The 24,652-nt window shown below is 38.2% G+C and overlaps 1 protein-coding gene across 5 annotated transcripts in view; it reads left to right on the top strand.

Moving 5' to 3' along the window:
- The window catches only part of POLA1 (DNA polymerase alpha 1, catalytic subunit), a 300,499-nt gene that overhangs the window by 180,793 nt on the left and 95,054 nt on the right, over positions 1–24,652 (top strand). For all 5 annotated transcript variants that reach the window (XR_011485784.1, XM_070462009.1, XM_070462007.1 and 2 more), the window contains one exon: positions 17,238–17,354. Coding sequence is in view for 4 of the 5 variants with exons in the window: in XM_070462009.1 (XP_070318110.1) it covers positions 17,238–17,354 (117 nt within the window). In the remaining variant the exon portion in view is untranslated. The remainder of the gene's footprint in view (positions 1–17,237; positions 17,355–24,652) is intronic.

Here is a 24,652-nt window from a genome sequence, read left to right as displayed (position 1 = left end):
TACATGGGAATTGCACTTGTTCACAAGTCCACAGTTTTCAGGCAGTTTTAAGATATTGGTCCCACATGATGCTTACAAAGTCATCCCCAAGGAAGAGGCAGGGCAGATGTTACTTTCGGTATCTAAGCAGAGCACACCCAACAGCTCCCCAGGCGAGAGGGGCCTGTAGTGAGGTTAAGAAGAGAGTTTTCAGTTGGCTTCTGCTGTTTTGCCACAGAACCTCCTGCAAAGGAATGGCTTGTGGATTCTCACCAGCAGTCTAGCCTGAGGGAAGTGTTCAGCTATCCAAATTGATATCATATAGTTTAATTGCATCGGTTTAGAATGGAAAGAACATTTCTTCAGCTCCTGCAGCGTGTGACATGTTACTTCAGACCACAGGGATTCAGAGCTGAATGATAAGATCCCAGCCCTTGGGGTCTGAGGGACTGGTCTGCCCTTCTGTATCCTTTTCTTCTCCCTCTTCCCTTCTTTCCTCCATCCTCAAAATACCCTTAATTTTTTATGTTCGTACATTTGGGCCTCCAGCGCTGTTAGAGCCGTGATCACTCTCTTGCACTCCAGGTCTCCCAGATGAAAATATTCATTTCCCCAGAAATACAATTGAAATATTTTACATACAGGTCCAGCATTTGGTTTGTCCTTAATAAATGTTTGTTTTCATTATTTGTTATTAAATTTAATTCATACAAATGTGTGAAAAGTTCACCTCTCTTGAGGCAGGGGTAGTGTTTTCTCTTTAAAAGTTCACTTCAAATACTATCTGGTCATGATATTTCTGGTGTAGGCAGCCAGGATGGAAGCTGGGCTGGATAAAGGCCAAATGCTTTCTGCTTAGGGAATCAGTTTGCCAGACACGTGAATAGCTGTATCCCCACTCCAGGTACCTGTACCCACATCCTTCTGTGATCTTTGATTCTCTTGTAATGCAGTAAATGTAGCAGTGGAGTGGAGAGTCTTCCTCCTTTCAAATTGGCATGGAAAATACCTGAGGTATTTGACTACTTTGACACTGGAGGCTTTAGCATGTTTGGTAACTGTGTGCCTGGTTTGTGTCCAGTTAATGAAGTATCTCAGGCCTTCTGTTCTCCACAAAATTTTTAAAAACCCAATCTGTTGCAAAAGGCTTTCCTTAATGACACTTCACAGTCCCACATGTGGAAATGTCAGTCTCTCTGCTGGCTTCTAATATACAGGGCCTTCTGAGCGTGTTCCCAGGGAAGGAGAGTTGATTAGGTAGAGACTTCTCTGGATTTAGTTAATTAATGGCCTACTCCAGCCCCATTTCTCGCTTTCCTGGAGAAACACTCAGTGACTGTACTTACACAGCAAAATCAGATTTGTTAGTTCTTTTATATGAAACATCAGATGAATAGCTGAAAGGAATCTTTTCCCAACAGCATCTCCTAAACTCCAGAATGGAATCAGAAGTAAGGCAGTGAACTAGTGCACGGACAGGCCTGTCTATGATCATCTCGGCATCTTGGGGGAGACACGTCAGGCTTGCTGCAGATGACTGAGACATCAGAATAGATTCAGGGATAGTTAGAAGATTCAGAGCACACAGTCAGGAGAGCTAGGGAGCTGAATCTAAAGAAGATTGCTTTGAACCTGTTTCCGTTAACACATGAAAACATCTGTTAAGGTGGACGATATTTTCTTCAGAAATTCTGTCCTTGTGCTTTTTGCAATTAGGCCCTGGGAATATATATATTCAAATCCTTAGTAATCTAAATATTAAGAAGTGCATAGAGTATTTTGTGTTTTGAGAGGGGCAGCATAATGGGCAAATGTCAGGATTAGCAGCTGATTTTTTTATATATATAAAATCATATATATAATACAATATATTATATATGTATAGAATATAATATATATTATACATGTATAATACATAATACATGTTTATCTTATATGTATATGTAATATATACATGTGTTTTATACATATATAATACATATAAATTACATTTTTATATTTTTATATATATATCCCTTTCTTTCATCATGCTAGTTCTCTGCCTCAGCCTGGCTTCTATGTTTTACAAGCTGATAGAATATATCATTTACCCTCCTGATTTACTAAACCTTATTTGTATAGCCACACCACTGAGGACTTACTAAAACACAGATTGTTAGGTTCCACCCCTATAATGTCTGATTCTAGGTCTAGGATGGGGCTTGAAAATTTGCTTTTCTAGCCTGTTCCCAAGTGATGCTGATGTTGCTAGTCCAAACACTGCTTTGAGAACCACTGCTCTGGATACTCATTGAGTTTTAGTATTCAGCCAAGAGCAGTTGCATGCAAACAATAACAACGTGAAATCATAACTTAATAGTGGTAGAATGATGAGATTTAGTTAAGACGAAATACTTTCTGTGACAGAAATACGTGTGTATTTTCCTGACCTCAGTCATGGATACGTCATGAAGACTTATGGGGAACCTCATGTTTTTTTTTTTAAATTATGTCACAGAATTAAAGGAGTCTCTTTTTGCTAGAATAGACCTTAAAACCATCTAACCTAATACAGTATCCTTCTTTATGAAAGAAGAGACTGAGACCCCCAAAGATGAGATCTCTCTAAGTTCACTTTTTTTTTTCTTTAGAGGCAGAGACAGGAGAAGTGATTGGTTAAGTAAAGACTGTGTTAGGGAAGGGAGCTTTTAAGAGGACTGATTCCCCAAATATAAAAGGAACTGTTTTAGTATTTTGTCAACATTTAAAATGTTTAAATTAAGTTCACCCCAAGTGTTGATTTTAGGCCTTCTGAGCCAAAGGTCTATAGTGATTTTAATATAGTTTTTTCCAGTAGCAGAGATCCTTTGATGGCTTAGTTTTTGGGTCTACTGCCTAGGTTCTTGGGCAATCTGATACTAGAGGCAGCCCAATGAAAATGTTGACAAATACCAAGTTTTCAAAGTATTAACTATTGTAATTAGACAAGGACATTAAATAGTATGTGAGAATTAGAAGAGGAAGAGGTAGGTTATCATTGTCTACAGATCCATGCAAACACTGAAAAACTAACAAAATCAACAAAAAAACTAATATAGCTTAAAAGAATTTAGGGAATTCAGCTGTGTGGCATGGCCAAAAAAATTTAATAAAGTCACTAGTTACAAAATTAATATTAAAAATCAATTGTTTTGATCTAAACCAACAACAGGCAGAAAATATGATGGAAGGACTAAATACCATTTCTAGTAATCACTAAGAAGATTAAATACCTAGAAATAAACTTAACAAGAAATGTGCTGGAGATATATATATGAAGTAAACTCTCAAATACTACTGAAGGTTGTAAATGGAAAAGTATAGCCTATTCTTGACTAGAACTCTCCAGCAGTTTAGGATCATCCTCTCTTAAGTTTATCCATAAATTTAAAGCATCCTCTATTTAAAAAAGAAACCACAAGAAAGTTCCCACAAAGAAGATGACCTGCCGGTTATTAAAAATTTGAGGGGTTTAGGGTAATTAAGATCTTTTGGTACTCTCCTGATTTTGATGGAGCTAATATAGAAAGTCCAGAGATCTAAAATTGCATTTACAATTACATAAAGAGATAGTTCATATCAGTAGGAAATAGTAATCTGGGGGAAAAAATAACCATTGCATTTCTCCCTTGCTCCCTATACTAAAACAAATTTGAGATGGGTGAAAAACTTAAACCTAAAAAAGTAAACTATAAAAGTAATAGATAATTTAAAAATAATCTTGGAGTGGGAAGACCTTTTGAAACAGCATAAAAATCAGATTATGAAAAAAATCGATAAATTTGACTACAAATTAAAAAATAAAAATTTCTGCAAAGTAAAAGTTACACATACAAACATACCCCATAAAGTTAAAAGAGAAATAGTGAAGAAGGAAAAATATTTGCTGGCCATGTAGCAAACAAAAGGCAAATTTCCTTCACATATAAAACATTCTGGCAAATCAAAGAGAACAGGACCAACAACCTAGTAGAAAAATGAATTGGTAAGGGACATGAACAAGCAACACAGAGGAAGAAATACAAGTGGTTTATAAATGTAGGTAGAGATATCCAAGCTCACTCTTAAGTTAAGACATTCAAAGGAGTACCATTTTCCACCTATTAGAATGACAGGGATCCAAAAATTAGGTAAATAGGTAGCATAGGCAAGGGTTGGGGGGAGGAATATTCACATATATTGTTGGTCAGAGTGGAAGCTGGTACACCCTGTTTGGACCACAGTTAGCTGACATCTTGTCAAAATTTTAAATGAATGTACCTTTTGACTCAGCAATTCCAGTTTGTGTATCTCTCTACAGAGGTACAGAACTTGTGGATATTGTTAAAGGTACTATACAAAGATATTTCTTGCAACATTATTGGTAATAGTAAGAAGCTGAAAACAGCCTAATTGTTGGTCAGATGAGGATTGACTGATTGAATTATTACAGTCATACAAGAGAATTCTGTGCCACCATTAAAAAGAACATTGATGTTTATAGGATACAATTTCCTCTTAAGTGGAAACACGCAAGATTTAGAACAGTGTATATACTTTCTTTGTATTTTTAAAAACAAGGGGAGAGATAGTTTTGGTATATATATTACTTAACCCATTATATTTGACCTATTTCAATTTGTAATGAATATTTAAAATACCAGTTGGATACTTTATATTGCCTTTTTTGGACTGTCTTTGAAATTTACCGTGTTTTGTGCTTGGAGCACAGTTCAGTTTAGACTAGCCACATTTCAAGTGCTCAGGAGCCATATAGGATTCCTGGCTCATGCACTAAGCAGAGTAGGTACAGAGAGCAAAGAGCGCTGGGCTAGAGGTTCAGAAACCCAGGTGGCCCTGTGGCTTATTGCTCTGACTGTGTGCAAAGAGTTTACTTTTGCCTGGGCCTCATTTTTTTTTAGATAGAATGTGAAGGACTAGACTAGAGTTTTTTAGAACTTTAGTTCCTTCCAACTTTAAAATTTAAGGTTCAAATACAGTATTTCATATTACTTGTCAACATCAAGAATGGAATTGCACTTGGTTTCAGATACACGGTTTTCACCAGCACTCCTAAAATTGTGTATTCCTAAGTGAATCACAGTTCATATTGTAGGAATTATATTGTTAGTGCTTAGAGTAAGGTTGTTTGTTTGTTGATTTAAGGGAAGAATTTACTAAAGCTACATACATGTTGTAAACCAGGTAGGAATTGGTCAATTCTTTAGGCTTTGTTAATATTTCTAATGGCACATGAAGAACCAGGAAAGAGTAAAAGAGAGAATCACATCAGTAGTATCTAAAGAAAGAGCAAATGTTGAAGGAGAAAGAGTTGAGAGGGAGGGGTTTTTGGTACCCCTGTTGATAAAGTTTATTCTTCAGAAGATAATAACGAGTAGTTCGCTTTGTACAAGAGAGAATGAGAATCACTCAGACAGTGGATCTCAATTGTAGCCACACATTGGAATCACTTGGGGGAGCTTTTTAAGATCCTCATGCCCATTCTGTACCACTGGTGGTTCTTGCAGTATGGTCCTGAGGCCAGCAACAGCCGCAGTATCTCCTGCGAACCTGTTAGAGATGCACATTCTCAGGCCCCACCCCATGACCTACTGAGTCGGAAACTCTGGGGTGGCGCCCAGCAATCTGCGTTGTAACGCTCCCCTGGTGAGTCCACGGTGCAGCCGGAGTTGAGAAGGAGCAAGAAGGATTCAGGGTGGGGAGAACAGCTGGGTTTCATTTTGAGCGCTAGTTTTCATCCTGTACCTGGAAAATCCCATGGACAGAGGAGCCTGGTAGGCTACAGTCCATGGGGTCACAAAGAGTCAGACATGACTGAGCCACTTCACTTTCACTTTCTTTCACTTTTCATCCTGTATCAGCCATGGGGATAGAGTTGGAGATGGAATGCAGTCTGCTGGCTTGGTGTTTGCCATTCCTGATTTGGGGTTTGGGTAATTTACTGGCAGTATAGACGGTTAGATGTTGCATTTCACAAATGGAAGTCAAGAAGCATCCAATCCAGTTGAGGGGAAAAGACGAGAAAGGGGAAAAAACATGGGAACCTCAAAAGCCACAGAAACTACAAAAGGTTGGGACAGAAGGGAACAAGTATGTTAATTAAAATGCTGTAAATGAAGAAATCCCAGGTAGATTATAAATTATTTCATTTATGTATGTTTCTTAAAAAAAGGTTCAAGTGCCATGATGATTTTAGGCTCCTTTTATCATCTGTTGTCAAGTCTATTTGATCAAAAAGCATTGAAGGCTTGTTGAACCCTTATCATTTGGCATTAAAGGATCCATTTCCTCTTTAACATTTGAGCTTTAGGTAGGAATGCACTTAATATAGGTATGGTAAATTTGGAATGAACTAAGCCAGAAATAAAATATATTTTCCAAGTATAAAGACGTTGTCACTGACTGAGAAGGAGTTAACATGTCATATTCTTTTGATTTCTACTTCTCGGGAGAAATCACAGTATCTGTAATTTTGGAGGCATATTCTGAAGAACGTTATATTGTGATCTCTCTAAGCTGAATCTTAGAAATCTGTCTGGGAGTTTTCAGCCCTGACAAAATAAGAATGGACCCATTTTAGTATCAGGTTGGTTTGATTTTTTAAAAGTTAAGAGGATTGTATATGCAGATCATTAGAGGGACTGTTTTTCCTCTGCCTTGTTATCAGCAGATGGAAGAAAGCAGGCTGGGCTGTGTTGAGAGTACATCTGGTGCTGCTTATCTTTCGTGATCTTGGCTGTATAACTTCTGTAAACCCTTTTTATGTATTTTTCTTTTCTCATCCCCAAACATTACATTTTATGTGGGAAAGTCAATTTGGATAATTTTCAAAAAGCTAGGTGTTACAGCAGAATTTGTGCCTCTTAGAAAAAACTACTCCTTACTATAAAGTAGAACCTGCCTTTCATACCTGAGTAAAACAATTCTGATATAACTTTCCTAATCCTCACATTTATTACTGAAAAGATGATAATGCTGTTTTCTAGACCATGTTAATGAAAAATATTATATTCATTTTTGTATTAATTTCCCAGTAGTGAGTTTCTATTTTTAGATTGTTTTGTGAATTGGGCTCTCTGAGTTTAAAGTGGTTTTCAACACATGGGTGTTATTGTCAAACATCTTCCCCAAATACCAAACATATGCATTTCAACAGCTTTTTTGGACAGCAGCACAGTTAATAATTCTTTTATAGAAAAAAAATATGGTTTTTAAAAAATTATTATTATTTTCTCAAATTACGTTCTGGTATTTAAATTCAGAAACTTCATTTCACCGTGTAGACTTACCTTGTATTGCCAAGAGGAAAGAAGTAGCTTTTCTGCAAAGCTAAATAGTTTTTACTTTATTGTCTGCTATGAAACAGCTGCTGATACCAGAAAAATGCCGTCTCATCATTGGGCCTGGGGTGTCCAAAAGAGGCAGGAAAAAACTGACTGTAGTTCCCTGTCTGCTCTGGCACTCTGTCCTCGTTTCTCTCCGTTTTCATTGCCATGAAGAGCAGGAGAACAATATTCTGCAATTAAGGATTCCATTAAGTTGAAGAAAAGAGCAAATGGGGGATGTTTGTTCTCCAAGCTGAAAAAATTTGTCTGGGTTGGGGGGGATACTGGTAGTGGTATAGAGAGAGGTGGGTGGAGAGACGAAGTCAGGGCTGTTTGTTGAATATACTGTTAAGGACTGTTACCATCCTAATTAATCAAGTTAGAAATTACAGCTGTAGTCGGTTTCCCCCCAATTCTTGTTATCAATTTTCTTCTCTTTTGAGACAAAGCAAATATAAATTTTGTGTTCATTTGTCATTCGTTCTTTGACTTCAGCATCTCTGAAAATAACAATGTAGCACAAAAGCCCAGTATTTACCTAGTTGTAATGTGGGTTGCCATGGTGTTTTGCAAATTATTGCAATTATGTTCACCATGCGAGTCGCCCTTGGTAACTGGCGAAAAAACTGATAATCCTGTTTTGAACAAAAGGTCAAATTGCTGAATAGAAAGTCTTGATTAACTAAAAGATGTACAAAGTGGAATTATTTCCTACCATTCAGAAATAGTTCTTGATCGGGTTTGGGGGAGGGGGTGAGTAAGTACATCTGATTACTGAAGTACAAAGCATTGAAAGGATGTTGTCTTGAGCCTTTCATGTAGTCTTAATGGTGGCTTTTTTGTCAAATTTACCCATTTGCGGCATTGAAAGAGGCAGCTGCATTTAAGCTGGAGAGACGGTGCTTTTTCAAGAGTTCAGTGCATGGAAAGTTCTCAGCAGTATCTGCAGTTTACTAGTAGCCCCTGGTCTATTAAAACTGATGTGCCGCATTTGAGCCCATTGCTCTCAGTACTTGTGAACCCCTCTGGCTGATGATCTAATAAAGTGCTCTTACTGGACAATCTCTGATCAGCTACTTAAAAAGGAGCTTGGGGGAGGGGGCGGCAGAGAGAAGCCTCACAGGCAGTGAGACCTAGTGTATAGGCCAGAAGAGAGCCTCCAGGGACTAAACCGAGAGGTCTGTCACGATGGTAATCTGTGCTTAGGTATTTGCCATGGTGGTGTGGGTTTTGTGCCCTGAATCCCTCTACGCTGTGATCACAATTTTTTTTTTCTCAAAAGAAATTTTCATTTTATTACAAGATGAATAAGAAAAGATTAGACATGTCGGTTTGAAATTTGGAAATCCACTTTTGTGGATTTGCCTCTTCAGTGATGGGCAGTAATAAAATACATGATCCTACGTTTATGTAAAAGCAAAAGTTTCCCAGGTTACAGACGAAGGTCAGATGGATTTCATCTCTTCTGAATCCGGCAGAGCATCTGGGGGAGAATTTGGAGGAGGGAGGGTTTAATGGCCACCTGAAAAATCAATTCTTAAAACTTTTGAGAGTGTGTGAAAGTGGCATGAAAGCAAAGCAAACCTTAACAAGTTTGTGGGTTTACATTCTACATCACCTAGCAACCCCCAGGCTCAGCCAGATCTCTTGTCTACCCTTAGTTCTGTTTACAGACTATTCAAACGGTCCTTCGAAACCATGAAAGATATTCAGTTTCATTAGTACCATTCTCAAGGAGAAAATAATTAAAGTTAAATGAACAAATATTGCCGGGTGATGGTTTGAAGTCCACTCTGATTTTAAGGTGCCCTTTGAGACAATTTCGTATAGTTCAGTTTTAACATATGTTTTTCAGTACCCAGGAATACCACATTAACTCATACCAGTAAATACTAGCTTGCAAACAAACAAACAATGAAATTTACTTTTAGCTAGGCTTGAGCAAAGAAAAAAAACTCTGCTAGTAATAAATTTCTAGGCATGCCTTCCTGATTGAATTTTTTAATCAGTTCCTACCCTGGACATCTGAGCTGATCCATGTGTACACTGAATAAAGACAGGGGAGGGGGTCTGGGGAACAAAGCACCTTTCTTTAAAACTGATTTATTACCTACCTTTGAAGATGCAGTGTCATAAAGGAAAGTATTCAAATCATATTCCGTGGAAGGCTTTGTGCATTATAGTGAGTAGCTTAATTTCATATATGCATTTAATACTAATAATACATGCCCTGCCATTCTGCTTGGAAGCTGCTTATGTGCTTAAATTAACCTGTTCTTGAAATATCTGATAAAGTGAAGAATAATTTTTTTCATATGCCTTTTTATCCCATAAACCCATTCTCTGAAAATTTGGGAACAACCAAGCGCTTATTATAGCTCAAAATATTTTTCAGATGTGTTAGTGGTTCAGTTATACAGAACACACTTGGTAAAACTGTCTGTTCCCTCATTAATAATAGTTTTCTGATTATAAAAACAATATGTACTTGTAGACAATTTACAAAATATAGAAACAGAAAAGACTACCTAAAGATAACCATGGATAGTGTTTTAGAGTATTTCCTTCCAGTCTTTTTTTCTGTGTACATATTGATGAAACTAAGCCTTGAGTTAGTTAACTTTTGAAGCTTGTTACTATGTGCACATACCTAAGGTGATGTTTTTTCAAGAGCAAGGACTTGAAGGGTAAGAGCCATGTTGGAAGTAATGAACAATTTTTCTTAGCGGCCTCATCACTAAAACATTAATGTAAGCATCAGAGTAGCCATTTTTCCATCTCATTCCATTTGATTCCTTTTTCCTTGTTGAAGCAACTATATGCCTTAACTGACACATCCACTTATAACCATTCATGTTGGAAAGTCGGACATTCATCATGGTTGGAATATTACATCCCTGAGTCACTTGTAGCTTCACATAGGGAAAAAAGAGTGTTTTATGAAAAAATTTGTAATACAATAGAGATTAATGGAATGTGGAGAGGAAAATGCTTTCAATTTCTCTTGTGAAGTGAAAGCAGGGCAGCGCGGAAATCTTGTGTTCTTACTATTTGTGTTTTGTTAGATCTCTAACATCCACAGTACATGGCTGGGTTGCATGAGCTCTTTGTGCTTTGTTGACAGTTGACAGACAAAGCAAAATTATTCCTGAAGCAAGGTACTGTGTACTTAGTTGTGACCTATTATAGCCTAAGAATGTAGCTTGCTTTTGAGTTGGATAAATAGAGAGAGCATTTTATAGAATAGACTTGAATATACTAAGAGAGATTTTAGCTGCCCATACAGAAAGATACATGTCCTCCATTGAACTTTTTTCCCCCAAAATGTAATTTTCCACATAAAGTCATTTTAAGTATATTTTCCCTGGTTGCTTGCACGGAGACGATTTTAACTGTTCTAGTATTGTCCTACAGTGGTAAAATAAAATTGCTGGTAATTGTTGGCTTTCTCTGCTCACAGCATAGCAGAAGAAGATGGCTTCCATGGGGCTCTCTAATGTGCCTCAGGTACATCTTCTGATGCTCATCCTCTGATTGCAAATTAAAATAACAAGACTATGTGGTATTGGATTTGATGCGAGGCAAAGCAGAACAACTTGCTAATTTTCATGTAATATACAATTGCTGAGGTTGGAATTTGTCCACTTGTAGTGCTATTCTATGTGTCTAAATGAGGACCACTGTTTGCATCTAACCTATCATAACAGTTTGGGAGTGCTCCATTATCCTTTCAGCAAACTGATGGCAGAGTCTGGTCCTTGCACAAATGATAAGATCAATAAGTTTCAAATAACTTGGATAAAATGACATGTGACTGTTCACTTAAAGAGATGTCTTACTTTAAAAATCAATTTTAATAATATTTAAAATTCTTACATTGACCGATGAGGCATTTTCTACTTCTCTTTTGTTTGATAATTTTGTTTAAAAATATTTTTATATTAACTTTGGTGAATAGTGTATGTGTATATTTTTCCTGATTTACTCTTTCATCTCCTATTCTGGCATCTCTCTGAGACTTAATAATCACTCTGACATGCCAGGATGCTGCAGTGTAGAAGATTTAACTTTAAAAGTAAAATTATGTTCATGTTTAAACTTCCCCTAGAGATCTTAGGAAAATTTTCTCCCAGTTTTGGGTGCAAATGTGGGTCAGAAAGCAATTTGTTTTTTGATATTTCTGGAAATCCCAAATCATAACATGTCATTCTTCAAAAGCAGCTGTGGGCCCATACTGTGCACTGTCTATAAGAAGACCCATTTTACACTGGGAATAATTCTGTGACAGAAAAATGTGACTGTAAGGGAACTCCAGAACATTTATAAATGGTTTTGGGTGAAAAGAGTGTCTGGTATTCTCAAAGTGCATATAGTTTGGGGAGAGGAGCAGTTAACAGCCATTATAGAAAAATAGTAATGATATGATGAACTCTGTAAGAGCATGCATGCTGGCAGACCTCACCCTGTGACCCTGTCACTGCACTCCTGGAGAGCCATTACAGTTTTAAACTAAATCATACGTCACTGCAGTAGTGTTCTGTTGTCTCTTGAATCTATGTGAATCCCTAAATAAAGCACTTTCCTTACTGTCTATTCTGCCATCTATAACTCCAAATCCAGTATAGTTTTATTAGGAAAAACAGAAATTTTACTTGTGTTGATGGCATAGTTGTACTATTTTGCAGTCTTACCAGTTATCCCTCTTTGTAGTTCTCCATTTCAGAGAAGGCAATGGCAACCCACTTCAGTACTCTTGGCTGGAGAATCCCAGGGATGGGGAAGCCTGGTGGGTTGCCGTCTATGGGGTCGGACACGACTGAAGAGACTTAGCAGCAGCAGCAGTTCTCCATTTGGGGATAACATCAGGTGGAAACTGACCAGGTTCTTTCCCAGTTAGAATAGTGAGTTGTCAGCTGTAAGTACAGCACTGATGTCCCTCAGTACTGGAGGCATATGGAGAATAACAATAGTTGACACTTACTGAACATTTGTGTGGGCTTTCTTATTTGGTCCTCTGAGCAACTCTAATAGGGTAAACATTATTACCTCCGGTATCATAGATGGGGAAACTGAGGCTTAGAGAGCAATTTGGCCCCTTTATACAAAATCACCTATTAATAAGTGGGAGGGGGGAGACCACGCTCAAGTGCACTTTTTCATACCTGTTTGGTTTTCTTCATTGAGTGTAAACATTTGTGCTAGAGACTGGATAAGACACTATCATATCCAAAACGAGTCATTCCCCAAGGGCCTGACCATCCAGTTAGGAAGGTAAGATAAGATGGTTCCAGGACAGTGCACAGCAGAGTCTGTTCAGTGGCTGTTGGACTAGAAAAAGAAGTCCTTGAGGGTTGGGGAAATGTTACAGGCGAGGAATGTAAGTGATGCTCAGTGAATGGGCATTTTAGGCAGAGGTTCTGTGGCATGAGCAGAAACAGGGAGTTGGCAACAGGCAAAAAGTGATGATGGCAGTGAGAAAGCCAGCACTATGGGACAAATAGTGAGAAGGGCGGAATGGGACCAAAGCATGGTATAGGAAGGTATACAATTGGAGGATGGGAGTAGAGAGGTCTTGGAAAGCTATACTTGGAAAGGCTGTGCATTGGATGTGGGAGAGTATGGAGTCAGAGAAGCCTGGCACAGGCTACCATAGTAGATCATCTTTGAGGTCTGGGTTTGAGTGTGGTTGGTGATAATGGGAGTGTAAGGCCAATGGACAGATTTGGTGACTGACTGGAAATGGGCGAGGGACCCCATATATTTGATTAAAGAGTATGAAAGCTACTGTAAATTTTTTTTTCTACTGTGGCTTTTAGACCTCTGTTATATTCCATAAACCTGATCCTGTGCATTTTTTATTTTATTGCTTCTATTCATTAATTTTCTTCAAAAGATAGTTTTGAATGCCTCTTACACACCACATTTCCAGGTGTGGGTGATTTCTGTGTGTGCATCCTTCTGAAAATACAGATGTACACGAATTAATAGCAATTTGTGTTTAAGGTGCAACTGTTAGGAATGCCTCAGCTACAAGTGGAAATCAATCCCTTTTTAGCATGTGAAGACAGAAACCATTTTTGTTGAGGCCTCAGAAATATAATTTAGCAATCAGAACCAATCAGCTTTTAACACAATTTCATACACAATGATTTCAAGGTATTAGTGATGCGGAGACTAAAGCAACAGGTGATAAGAGTTTTGCACGTTTTTATAAGGGTTTGCTTTGCCCTTGGACAGGCTGGCTACACCTCTTTTGAGCCCTCTACTTATAAACATGGTTAAAATAGCAATCTGAAAACTTAATGACCCTATTCCTCTTGGTTATGACAATTTGGCATTTACACATGGCATTGCATAATAAGATGCCATATTTGGATGGCAGACATCCTCAGAGTGGTTCTGGGTTTTCTTTTTTTAGAGCCAAACTGTTTTGTAGGTTGGACTTTCAAAAAGCTACACATTATTAAATTTTCTTTTTCCTTCACTGACTTGGCAACGTACCTTTGGGCTGCATGTTATTTCCCAACATGGGAAATGAAAATAAGTTTATTTTTGCCCTTATGTTACTTCAAAGAGATTTTATACAACATTGATATTTTCTTTTGCTTTTATCACCTATGGGAGGCAAAGTGCACTGTTAGATATTGTAAGATTTGCTTCATCATGGAATATTTTAAAAAATCTGGCATATTTATTTTTAACAACTCAAATGTTCCTTGAAGGGTATATTTAGCACAGTCAGTCAATATTTGCTAGGGGAACAAAGGGTTAACCAAATGTACTTGACAAAACTGAATGGAAGCAAAGCATATATTAAATATAATTGGGGCTTCTTTGCCCTATTAAAGAGTTTTGTTTAAAATGCACCATGACCAAAAGCTTAATTATTAAAATAAAACAATAGGCATAAAGAGTTATAGGCTTCTAATATTTTTTTTTCAGCCCCAGTTCCCTTCACACAGTTATCAGCATGTTTAATTTCCATGCATAATAGCACTAGTTATTGTTGTCATTTGTAAAGGGAGATTAACAGATAGTAAGTACAAACAAACCCAAATAAGTACTGAATAGAGAGGTGACAAAGAAGAAAAGACCTCTTTAATGTTAATTATAACTGGTAGGAAGTCTAGACAAATTATATTATCTATTTTCTATATGATTTGAAAGGACATTTAGTTAGTAACTCTGTCAGAGATAGAGTTGGGTGTTTGCTTTAGAAACAGGTGAGGTGACAATTTAACATCTCCCTGGATGGCAGCTCACCTGGTGAGTCATGAAGTTGTGGTAAATTGATGAAATCAAGTTGCAAAAACACCTGAAAAGAACTGTAGCTTTTTGAACATTGTATTTAAAAAGTTGAAAAATCATTTTAACTCTGGGTTGTATTCTGATACTCAATACTTTATTGTCTCAAAACATGATAATTGACTTACCTGCTTGCTTTTTTAAAAATTTTGTTAAAGAATTGAATGAATTACAACTGTGGTTGTGACTATTAACTGATAAATGTTCCGAAGTGTGTAAAGTCTCAGGTAGCAAATGTAGTGTCAGAAATCCAAATAAATGATGAATGGGTGTATTTTTCATACATCGTTTCCCTTGAATGCTACTGTTTCCTTTATTAATATGCGTTTAGGCCCAAACCCATGTAGGGTACTTCCAGAAACAACTAGTCTCACCTTTTGTTTTATAAGCTACATTTAAAATGTACTACCAGCTGTTGCTGTCAATCCCACTATCCCTCTGTCTCCCCTATGCCTGAAACATGCTAAACCAAAGTATATTTTTTCTTTAATTCTGAGGGACCATCAGTTTTGAGCTGCACTCTTAATGGCTTTTTTGGAGGGAACAAATACATGTTATTTGTAAAGGCATCTGAGTGAGTTTCAGAACTCTTAAAATGTATCCTCAGATCAAGAAAATTTGGTAATAGGCCCTCGGAATTGAAAGAGTTGCCTGTGACTAAGAACCACTGATTCCCTTTTCTAGTTCAGGGTCTTTTGTTATGGTTAGTAGCTGTATGTCTCACATCCGTAGAATCCACACAACTCTATCTCTTCTCTGTGTTATTTTAGTTGGTACTGTGCAACGTGGTTCTTAAAACCATACCATAGCGAATTGCTGTTTTGTCTTTGTGTATGTGGATCTTGCTTTCCTATTTAGATTATAAGTTCCTGAAACTGTGTACCTGGGGACTCTTTGCCTATTCCCCACAGTATTTAATACAATTCTGGGCATATATTAAAGGTTTCATCAGGATTCCTTGAGACTCTACCTGAAAAGTTGATGTTCCTACTGAAGGTAGGAGTGAAGTATATTCTGAATGTATTGCCTAGATGAATTTTACATTCTTTAAAGGCAGCATCTTTTCTTTCAGTCAGAAAGTTCTACAGTGTACTTTCTCTGGTGTGAAAGCCATAACTGGAGCTGGAAGAACTGATTCTGGGCACTTTCCCTTGAATTTGGTAGTAGCTACTTCCAAGAAGAAGATTGAGGTCATTCAACAAAACACTGAGTGGGGACATACTGCAGCTTTGGATTAATGCCACATGACAACTTTAATAAGTGGTAGATGAAAGTCCCTAAAGTAATTAAGCAGTATTTGTGTATATACTGCTCTTATCTGGGGAGAAAAGGCATTGGCCTTTTCTGAAACTGAGGTTGCTCAGTTTCGAAACAGAGAGTATGGTTAAACATGTCATTGATCCTTTTCTTCATCATATCACAATCATATCACACAGCATTCTCTCTGGCCTTCACTCTTGTGCACATTTTCTCTCTGCCTAAGTTATCTTCCCTGCTTCCTCCACCTACTAAACCTCTACTTACTCCTGAAGACCAGTTCAGAAGTTCCACTTCACCAAATACTCCAACACCCAAATGCAGTCAGGTCCCTACTCACAGCTCCCCAGGTCGGGACCCCATGCAACAAGAGAAAATACCTTGTTCACCTTTATCCCCTAGTGTTTCACCCTCATTTGCCTTAGGGCTCTCATGCCTAATACATGTAGCACTGAAGCCCACAGGCCCTGGTGACTTCATAAGAACACCAGAACTTTGCTCAACCCCACATGTGAAGTCTTGAAGAATTCTGTGTTTAACAGTTAAGTTTTATAGCAAACATAGTGCTCATTTAAGTTAACAGACATGTTGTTACCACATCTCTATGAGAAAATTTAAACAAGGACTGTGAGAGAAAGTACCTGAAGAAAGAGAGAGGAGAGGAGGGTTTTAAAGTCCAGGGAAGTGGGCAATGGCTATTTGAAACTACTGGAAAAGAGTGGTCGGTTGAAGTTGTCCTTGAAAACGTTGCAGCCAATTTTATGCCTCCAGGGAACATGCATAAAAGAATCTGTTTTCATTAAAAAGGAGGTAATTGCTTACATTTTTAAGTGTTTCTTTTATGTCAAGGATAGCTGTAGGCACTCTAAATGTATATTACAACAAACCTATAAAGAAAGTGTTGTTATTGTGCCCATTCTATAGAGAAGGAAACTGATCAGAGCAATTAAGTAGTCTGTTGGGAAAGGCATTCATTTCTATTCAGTATACTCTACTTTGGTAATGGCCTTTACTACTGAACTAAAACCCATCAGTTTACATTCTGCATGTAATCATATGAGTTTTTATTGGGAGGTTTTGATATATTAGGTGGCAGAAGATTTCTTTTAAGTAAAGAAACTAATGTCTCATGTGATCTTTTTTTTCCCCCCAAACTATGAGTTTCCTAATTTTTATGTTTGGCACAGATCAAATTAACATGACAGGACAGAAGGGCAGGGAGCTATTTCAGAATCTATTGGATGACATGAATCTACCTTGATCACAATAAGTCTTATCTTGATCATGAAAGGGTTTTTATTTGTATTGGTTGATGGTGGTGATAGGACTAAAGCATTCTCTTTGTCTCTCCAGGGCTGGTTGATTTGTGAAGAGCCCACATGTCGAAATCGAACTCGGCACCTTCCCCTTCAGTTCTCCCGCAATGGACCACTTTGCCAAGTCTGCATGAAAGCTACACTTCGACTAGAGGTAATGGTTGCCTCATGCTCAAGAACTGTATGTGGCGGGGCATGGGGATGTTAGCTTGTACCTTAGTTCTGAGAAGTGGATATTTGATATATGTCCTTTGGTGATACCTACTACCACACACATGTGTTTAAGAAAATATCCAGACTTCAAAAAGATACATGCTTTAATTTTCACATTATGAACAGTATGTATTTATATCTAAAAGAGAAACTGATTAGTTCTTATATGGGTTACTCAAATGTCTTTGGTTACCACTTTTTAATTACAGAGGAGAGAGAACTTTTGTAGAAGCTGCTGTTATCTTCAGACTAGATCAGAACCCCTTTTGCAAAGGCCAAAAAACCTCCCAAACCTGTACCATAAAGGGCTTATTTGATTTTTATGGAATTCCATTGTTTCTGAGTAGCAGCACAGAGGGATAGTTCTCAAACCTTTTCTCGCCTCAGTACATAAACCTTAGGCACAAGGCTGACTCTCGGCGACTCCCATCTGGTGAGCACGCAGTCTGGAAGCAGTTTCCTCCTTTGTCATCCACTGTGAACATCATGGACCCAAGCAGCATTTGCTACACTGTGGGGAGAGGGGTATTTGAAGGTCTTCCAGGCAAAGTGGATTTTGTGATCAAGTAATTCGAGCCAACTCTGAGTTAGTCAAGGTTAAACAGGACTTACTATAGACTGTCACAGAACCTGTAAAATGATAAGGTGCAGTCTACTTCACCAATACAGGACTGTTATGTGCCTCACTTTCCAAATTTTTCTGGTCCAAGGATTTATAATGATCTGGGTGAGAAGAGTGAGAACAGGAAGTTTATTACTTATTTACATATTTTTTAACTCATAGACCAGTTTTAACCAAGTTTTGACTTCAGATCTTTTCACTGAAAAGAGCTGATACACAGGCTAGTTTTAGGAAAATGTTTTAATATATCACTTAACAGAATTTAACAAGAATTAACAAGTGGCTGCCACCATTGTATATTCCCTTGTTCTTATGCATATCCATATGTATTTTTATGTGGTTTCAGTCATAATGAAGATATGCTTTTATATCATGTTTATCTTTTGTTGAGCATCTGTCACTGTTGCTGTTTAATTTTCAGTACTAAACTTTTAAACACAAATTTAACCATTCCTTTCATTGAACAATTTAGGCTACTTTTACCTACCCCTTTACTAGAAAATTGTGATGAATGTTTTCCTGCTTAAATTATTTATTATTTGAAATATTTATCAACAGTACACATTCAAGTGTGTAAATTTAATATAGACATGATTCATGTTGCCATACTGCTTTCTAAATGGATTATCCCAACTTAGGTGCCAGTTTTACCACTACCTTTGCAGCATTTGTGCATTATCATTAATTTATTTTTAACTAATTTGATAGGTATAAAATGTTCCTTGACTTATTTTTAGTATGTCTTTGCTAATTAGCAAAGTAGATGGTAGATTTTTTTCAAAATATAGAGCACGTAAGTGAGAATTAGTTGTTGCAGCGAATTCTTTTTACGTCAGTCTCATCCTATGACTTGCACCAGCAGGTGCAGGAAGAGAACAAAAGTATATATATTTAGTGTGAGTCATCAATCCAGTTGTAGACTCCAGGGGAATCACCTAGCTTCATGAACTGATGCTGCCTTTGAGATTTTTTAAACATCTAGCTCATCAAATCATGTTCAATGAAAACTGAATTACTTCTTAGAAAGTCAGCCAATCTTAGGATTCCATTCTTGGTGACAGAAAGTACAAGGAAAATGTACAGCTAGTAGATCGGTAACTTACCAGTAAGTGCTGATGATGTTATTGGTAGTGGTTTAATACATCAGGTTATCTTTTGTCATTTATGATCCTATTTTAAATGAATGAACCAACACACACATTTTGAAGTATTTTTTCCCTTCATTTTCTTGTCTTCAAATTGGGAGCTTGTTAGGCAGGCATTTACCAAGGTTATCAACTACTTTTCCCAGGGAAAATCTTAGCCCCTCAGGCCATGTTGCTGCTCAGAACATGACCCCCTGGAATAACTGGAGGTTCAGAGCATCCTGGTTGGTGATCTTGCCCTTCACCATTCCTTGCAGAGACCTTAACAGTGGGACTGAGCCTACTCCTCTTCAGTTCATTTTCAGTTACTAGTGATGAGTAGGAAACCTCTTAATTCTGTTTATGATGTTCCTGGGCTTTCCTAATAGGAAGAAAAAGCTATATCTTTTTAGAGATCATTTTAAAGTGGCTCCAGAATCAGTGATGCCATGGGGGAAGATCATTGTAATTACCATAGGGTTTTCCAGAGGATCTATTTTGCAGGATTATGCTTATCTGGTTCTTAAGTTCTGGGTTACTGTGTGTCAGTCATACATTACCTTCATTTAATAATAATTTATTAAACACCTATTATACCCTAGGCACTTTGCTAGGGACTAGGGACATAGCAACGAACAGGAGATTTCCTTATTTATAAAGCTAGTTTAGGATTGCATTACATGGATTATATAAAATCGATATCTGTGGGCAGAATTAGGCATTTGTAAATATCTGTATGGGCATAAACATTAGACTTTCCTAATGCTTAACTAGTGGGGACTTTAAATACACTGTCAAGTTTGATGGTATAATACTTACTTCTTACTGTGCCAATCTGATCCTCACATAATAAATCTACTCTCATTTAGTCCTGTGTTGTAGTTGGCTTGAGTACTTTCCAGAATTGACTTGGGATTTGAGAGCTGGCTCTTCTTCTGGCTCCTCTTGCCAGAGTTATGAGAAAGAAAGCCGGGACGGTTTTGTTCCCAGGGTTTTAGACGTGTTAGATACCTTAAAAAAAAAAACAACCCAGAAATAAAGAAATCAGTTTTTTCAGGTTCACGGCAATTTAACAGTATACAAATTTCTGATTATTAGAAATACGCTCTCTGGGCATTCTCTGCACATAGGAAGTGCAAATAAATACAGGAATGAAAACTCCATTGTATGTGTAAGTTCCTAAGTGAATAGAACCTTTTTTCACACTGATGATAGACGACTTATCCAAGTTAGTGAATAATTATTTTAATATTTATTTCTTTTAAGGATGTGACTTTTTGACTTATTAAGGTGGTCAAGTCTGTATGGCTGTGATCCGAACACACAGGGGATCCTATATTACATAGTTAACCAAGAATATGGCATTAGTTTGATTTTGTTTTCTAATTAGAACTGAGATTCAAACCAAGTTAAACTTTTTCTCATTAGCATTGCCATTCTTGATGTGGAGATGAGAAAACATCTACATGTGACCCACTTGCTACTCCTGCCCGGGAGCGGGTTGGGCGCGAGGGAGGTAGGAGCACTGTGGCAGAGTTTGGTTTATTCAACTAAATTTCTTAAAGGCCTCTTATGAGGAAAGCACTAAAATGACTTCTAGTCCTACTGTAGGACACCTCTAGTGTTTCTCACATTATCCTTAATTGTAGAATTCTTAAAATCTTTTGTAACAGAACATTTGTACCATGTAGGACTCTAGCCTTCATGGGACAGGGGAAATACTGAACTCGTGATCATTGTATGTTGCAATTTCATTATGGCTGTGGCTGATGGATTATCAATTTTAAAAGTAAGTTAGAGACAGTGTGAATGTTGCCAGGCTATGTGGGACAATGTCTTGTTTCTATGTAAGATGAAAACAGTTGTGGTCTCTTAAGGAAGTAATCATAAGCTATACAGGAAGAGAAACTTGGGACTATGATGGAAAGTCTTAAACAACTGTACTGAGTCATTGGTTGCCCTCCGGTAGACAGTGGGCTTTTACATGAAGGGCCCTTTGGAATTCTCTGCTCTGATTTTCCTGTGCTTGTCTTTTGATGCAGAGTTTTGGGCTTCTCTGGCGGCTCAGATGGTAAAGCATCTGCCTGCAATGCAGGAGATCCGGGTTCGATCCCTGGGTTGGGAAGATCTCCTAGAGAAGGGAACGGCTACCCACTCCAATATTCTTGCCTGGAAAATTCCATGAACTGAGAAGCCTGGTGGGCTATAGTCCATGGGGTTGCAAAAGTTGGACATAACTGATAGACTAACACTTTTTGCTAAATTCTACATACAGATTTGCCTACCATGAAGCAGATAGCAGCCTTCCTTTCAGTATGGTATTTTTCTATTTAAAAAAAAATATTGAGATGAAATTCACATGACAGAATTAACCATCTTAAAGTGAATAATATAGTGGCATTTAGTGCATCCACAGTGTTAAGTGATCACCACCTCTGTCTAATTCCAAAACATTTTAATCCCCCCCACCAAAAAAAAACCCTGCATTTGTTAGGCAGTCACTCCCCATTCCTTCCCCTTCTTTTGGCTACTGGAAACAACTGATCTGCTTTCTGTCTCTATGGACTTACTAAGTTGGATATTTCATATAAATGAAACCATACAGTATGTGACATTCTGTACCTGGCTTTTTTCACTTAGCATAATGTTTCTGAGTTTAATCCAAGTTGTAACCTGTGTCAGTACTTCATTACTTTTTATGGCCAAATAATAGTTCATTGAGTAGATATACCACAATGTATTTATCCATTTATCTGTTCATGAACATTTGAGTTGCTTCTTTCAATATGCTTTTGAAGTTTATTTTATCTTCATTACTTAGATAGATCTTGTGTTCAGTCTCAATTTATGTCATATGCCTCCCTTGTTGGTCCTAGTTTAGCTGAATGGTGCCATACAAGGCTAGACTGATCCTTCCTTTGTTCCTGCTTTCAGTAAGCACCTACTCTTTGCCTATTTTCTGAGAACCTTTTAGATATTTGAAGGTAGCTATCTTTCTAAGCTTTTCCCTGCTAGGCCAAGTATCTCTAGGTCTTACAACCATTTCTCTAGTGCTTTGCTTTCAGAATAATGATCCTAGTCCAGGGTTTATGTCCTGATAAAATGATTAGCCCCAAATTGCACACAGCTCTTGGATAGTTCTCATTAGCACTACTATGGAGCAGAATAAACCTGCCACTACCAGCTTTTTCTAGGTAGTAAATTTCTTTGAAGTCTTTTTAGGGTTGCGTTAACTTTCTTGACATCCATATTCACAGCATTGATTCATTTTGCACGTTCTGTGTACTCAAACACATAGTTTCTTGGCACATACAACTGCTAAGCCATGCCTTGTCAGGTTTTCTGAGATGCAAGTGGTTTATTTTTACCTAATGTAAGACTCCATTAGTACTGTATTAGTTTCCTAGGGATGCTATAATGAAGTACCTCAAACTGTGAGTGGCTTAAAACAACAGAAATTTCCTATTTCACGGTTCTGGAAGCTAGCTAGAAATTTGATATCCAGGCATCATAGGGGACTCTCTCCCTCTCTGAAACCTGTAGAGGAGGATCATTCCTCGCCTCTTCTGCTGCTGCTGCTGCTAAGTCACTTCAGTCATGTCTGACTCTGTGCGACCCCATAGACAGCAGCCCATCAGGCTCCACCGTCCCTGGGATTCTCCAGGCAAGAGCACTGGAGTGGGTTGCCATTTCCTTCTCCAATACATGAAAGTGAAAAGTGAAAGTGAAGTCACTCAGTCGTGTCTGACTCTTCGCAACCCCATGGACTGCAGCCTCCCAGGCTCCTCCGCCCATGGGATTTTCCAGGCAAGAGCACTGGAGTGGGGTGCCATTGCCTTCTCTGTTGCCTCTTCTAGCTTCTGGTAATCCCTGGCTTTGTTTTGCCTTCAAATGCATCACCACAGTCTCTGCTGTCATAGTTGTGTCTCTTTTCTTCTTCTTATAAGGATATAGTCATGCTGGATTAGGGCCCACTGTATTACCTCACCTTAACTTGATTTTATCTGCCAAGATTAGGCCACGTGCACAGGTACTCTTAATAGATAGGAAATGGCTCAACTGAGGGAAATGGAAACCAAAAGTAACAGTGGCTTAAACAGAATAGGTATTTAATTTGACAGTGTCATCAACAGTGACCCTCAAGGTCACATTGTGGTCCATGGTGACTGCACAGGCTCCCTCAAGGCATCACAGACTACAGGACACAGAAAAGGCTGAAGAGTCCAAAGGTTGCACTTCCCAGCCAAGTCAGTTCTTTGAGCAGCCTTCTCAGAACTCCCACCCAACACTCCTTCATGAGCCAGAAATTAGTCACATGGATATAATAGCTTATTTTGTTACTAAAAAGAGAAAAAGAGTAGCCTGGGTATTGGGAGCCAACCAGCACTCTCTGTGGCAGAGACCTTCCAGTGAACCCTGTGAAATCTCCCTTTGCTGTGCTCAACCCATCACTGTCCCATTGTGGATAACTTGGATCCTGGTTCTGCCATGCGCCCAGTCTTTTGGCTTCTACATATCTGATGCTGTGATTAGCCTTCCCTTTTTAATCTTCTCCAAAATATCGATTAAAATGAAGTACATTTCTGCCCATTCCAGTGGCTCAATGCCTCCTTCCAAGTGGACGCTGCTCCATTCTAATCAGCACCCTTTGTGGAGGATTGTTCTACCAGTTGCTAATTATCTTTGCTTCTAGCTTATCATTCTCTGCAACGGGTTTCTCCCAAGGGGAAAACCACAGCGTTATTGAACCAGATGCTGATGGTCGCGTGGTTTTGTAACTATCTTGGCCCCTGGAATGAAAAATCATACAGTCCATCCCTTCAATATTCTGGCATTCTAAGAAGCATATTTATAAGAATGTGCTTGCACTGTACTCATTCTGTACCCCTAGAAGCCAATTGCTTAAGGAGAGGGTATTTCAGATATTTCTTTTAAAATATTTCAGTAATTGGCTGGGAGAGAGTAAAGACCCCATGTAATGATCCTGGCCAAAGACACCTAACTGAGGGAGTGATGCGACAGGACCATCGTGATAAATCATGGAATGTGATATGATTTGCTGATACATATTAACTAATTATAATTACAGAAATAATTGTTAAAATAGACCTAAAAGAAACAAGAGGTAACCTAATATTAAAAATTACGTACAAAGTTTCTAATCACCCCTAGTGGAAAAATCACAAACTGAAAAATACAGACCCCGCCTTTCATAGGCGTCTCTTCTCATGGAGAAAGTAAGGAAGTACAGACTTGCAATGCTCTGATGACCAGATGAGAAAGATGAGACTGAGGCTTTGTGATTGGCCCTCCCTCCTCAGTGAGGTAGGAAAAAGGGGAGATGAGGAGTCATCATCGGACTAGAGCAGTGCTTCTCAACTGGGGCAGTTTTGCCCCTCAGGGACATTTTGGTTGTCACAACTTGTTGTGGGGGGCAGTGATTTGTGCTCCAGGTATCTAGTGGGTACAGGTCAGAGATGCTGCTATGCCCCC

The sequence above is a fragment of the Odocoileus virginianus genome, chromosome X (genome assembly GCF_023699985.2).
Source record: "Odocoileus virginianus isolate 20LAN1187 ecotype Illinois chromosome X, Ovbor_1.2, whole genome shotgun sequence".
Lineage (NCBI taxonomy): Eukaryota > Metazoa > Chordata > Mammalia > Artiodactyla > Cervidae > Odocoileus > Odocoileus virginianus.
The sequence above is the reverse complement of the archived record's forward strand: the minus strand, read 5'-3'. Positions and strand labels throughout refer to the sequence as shown.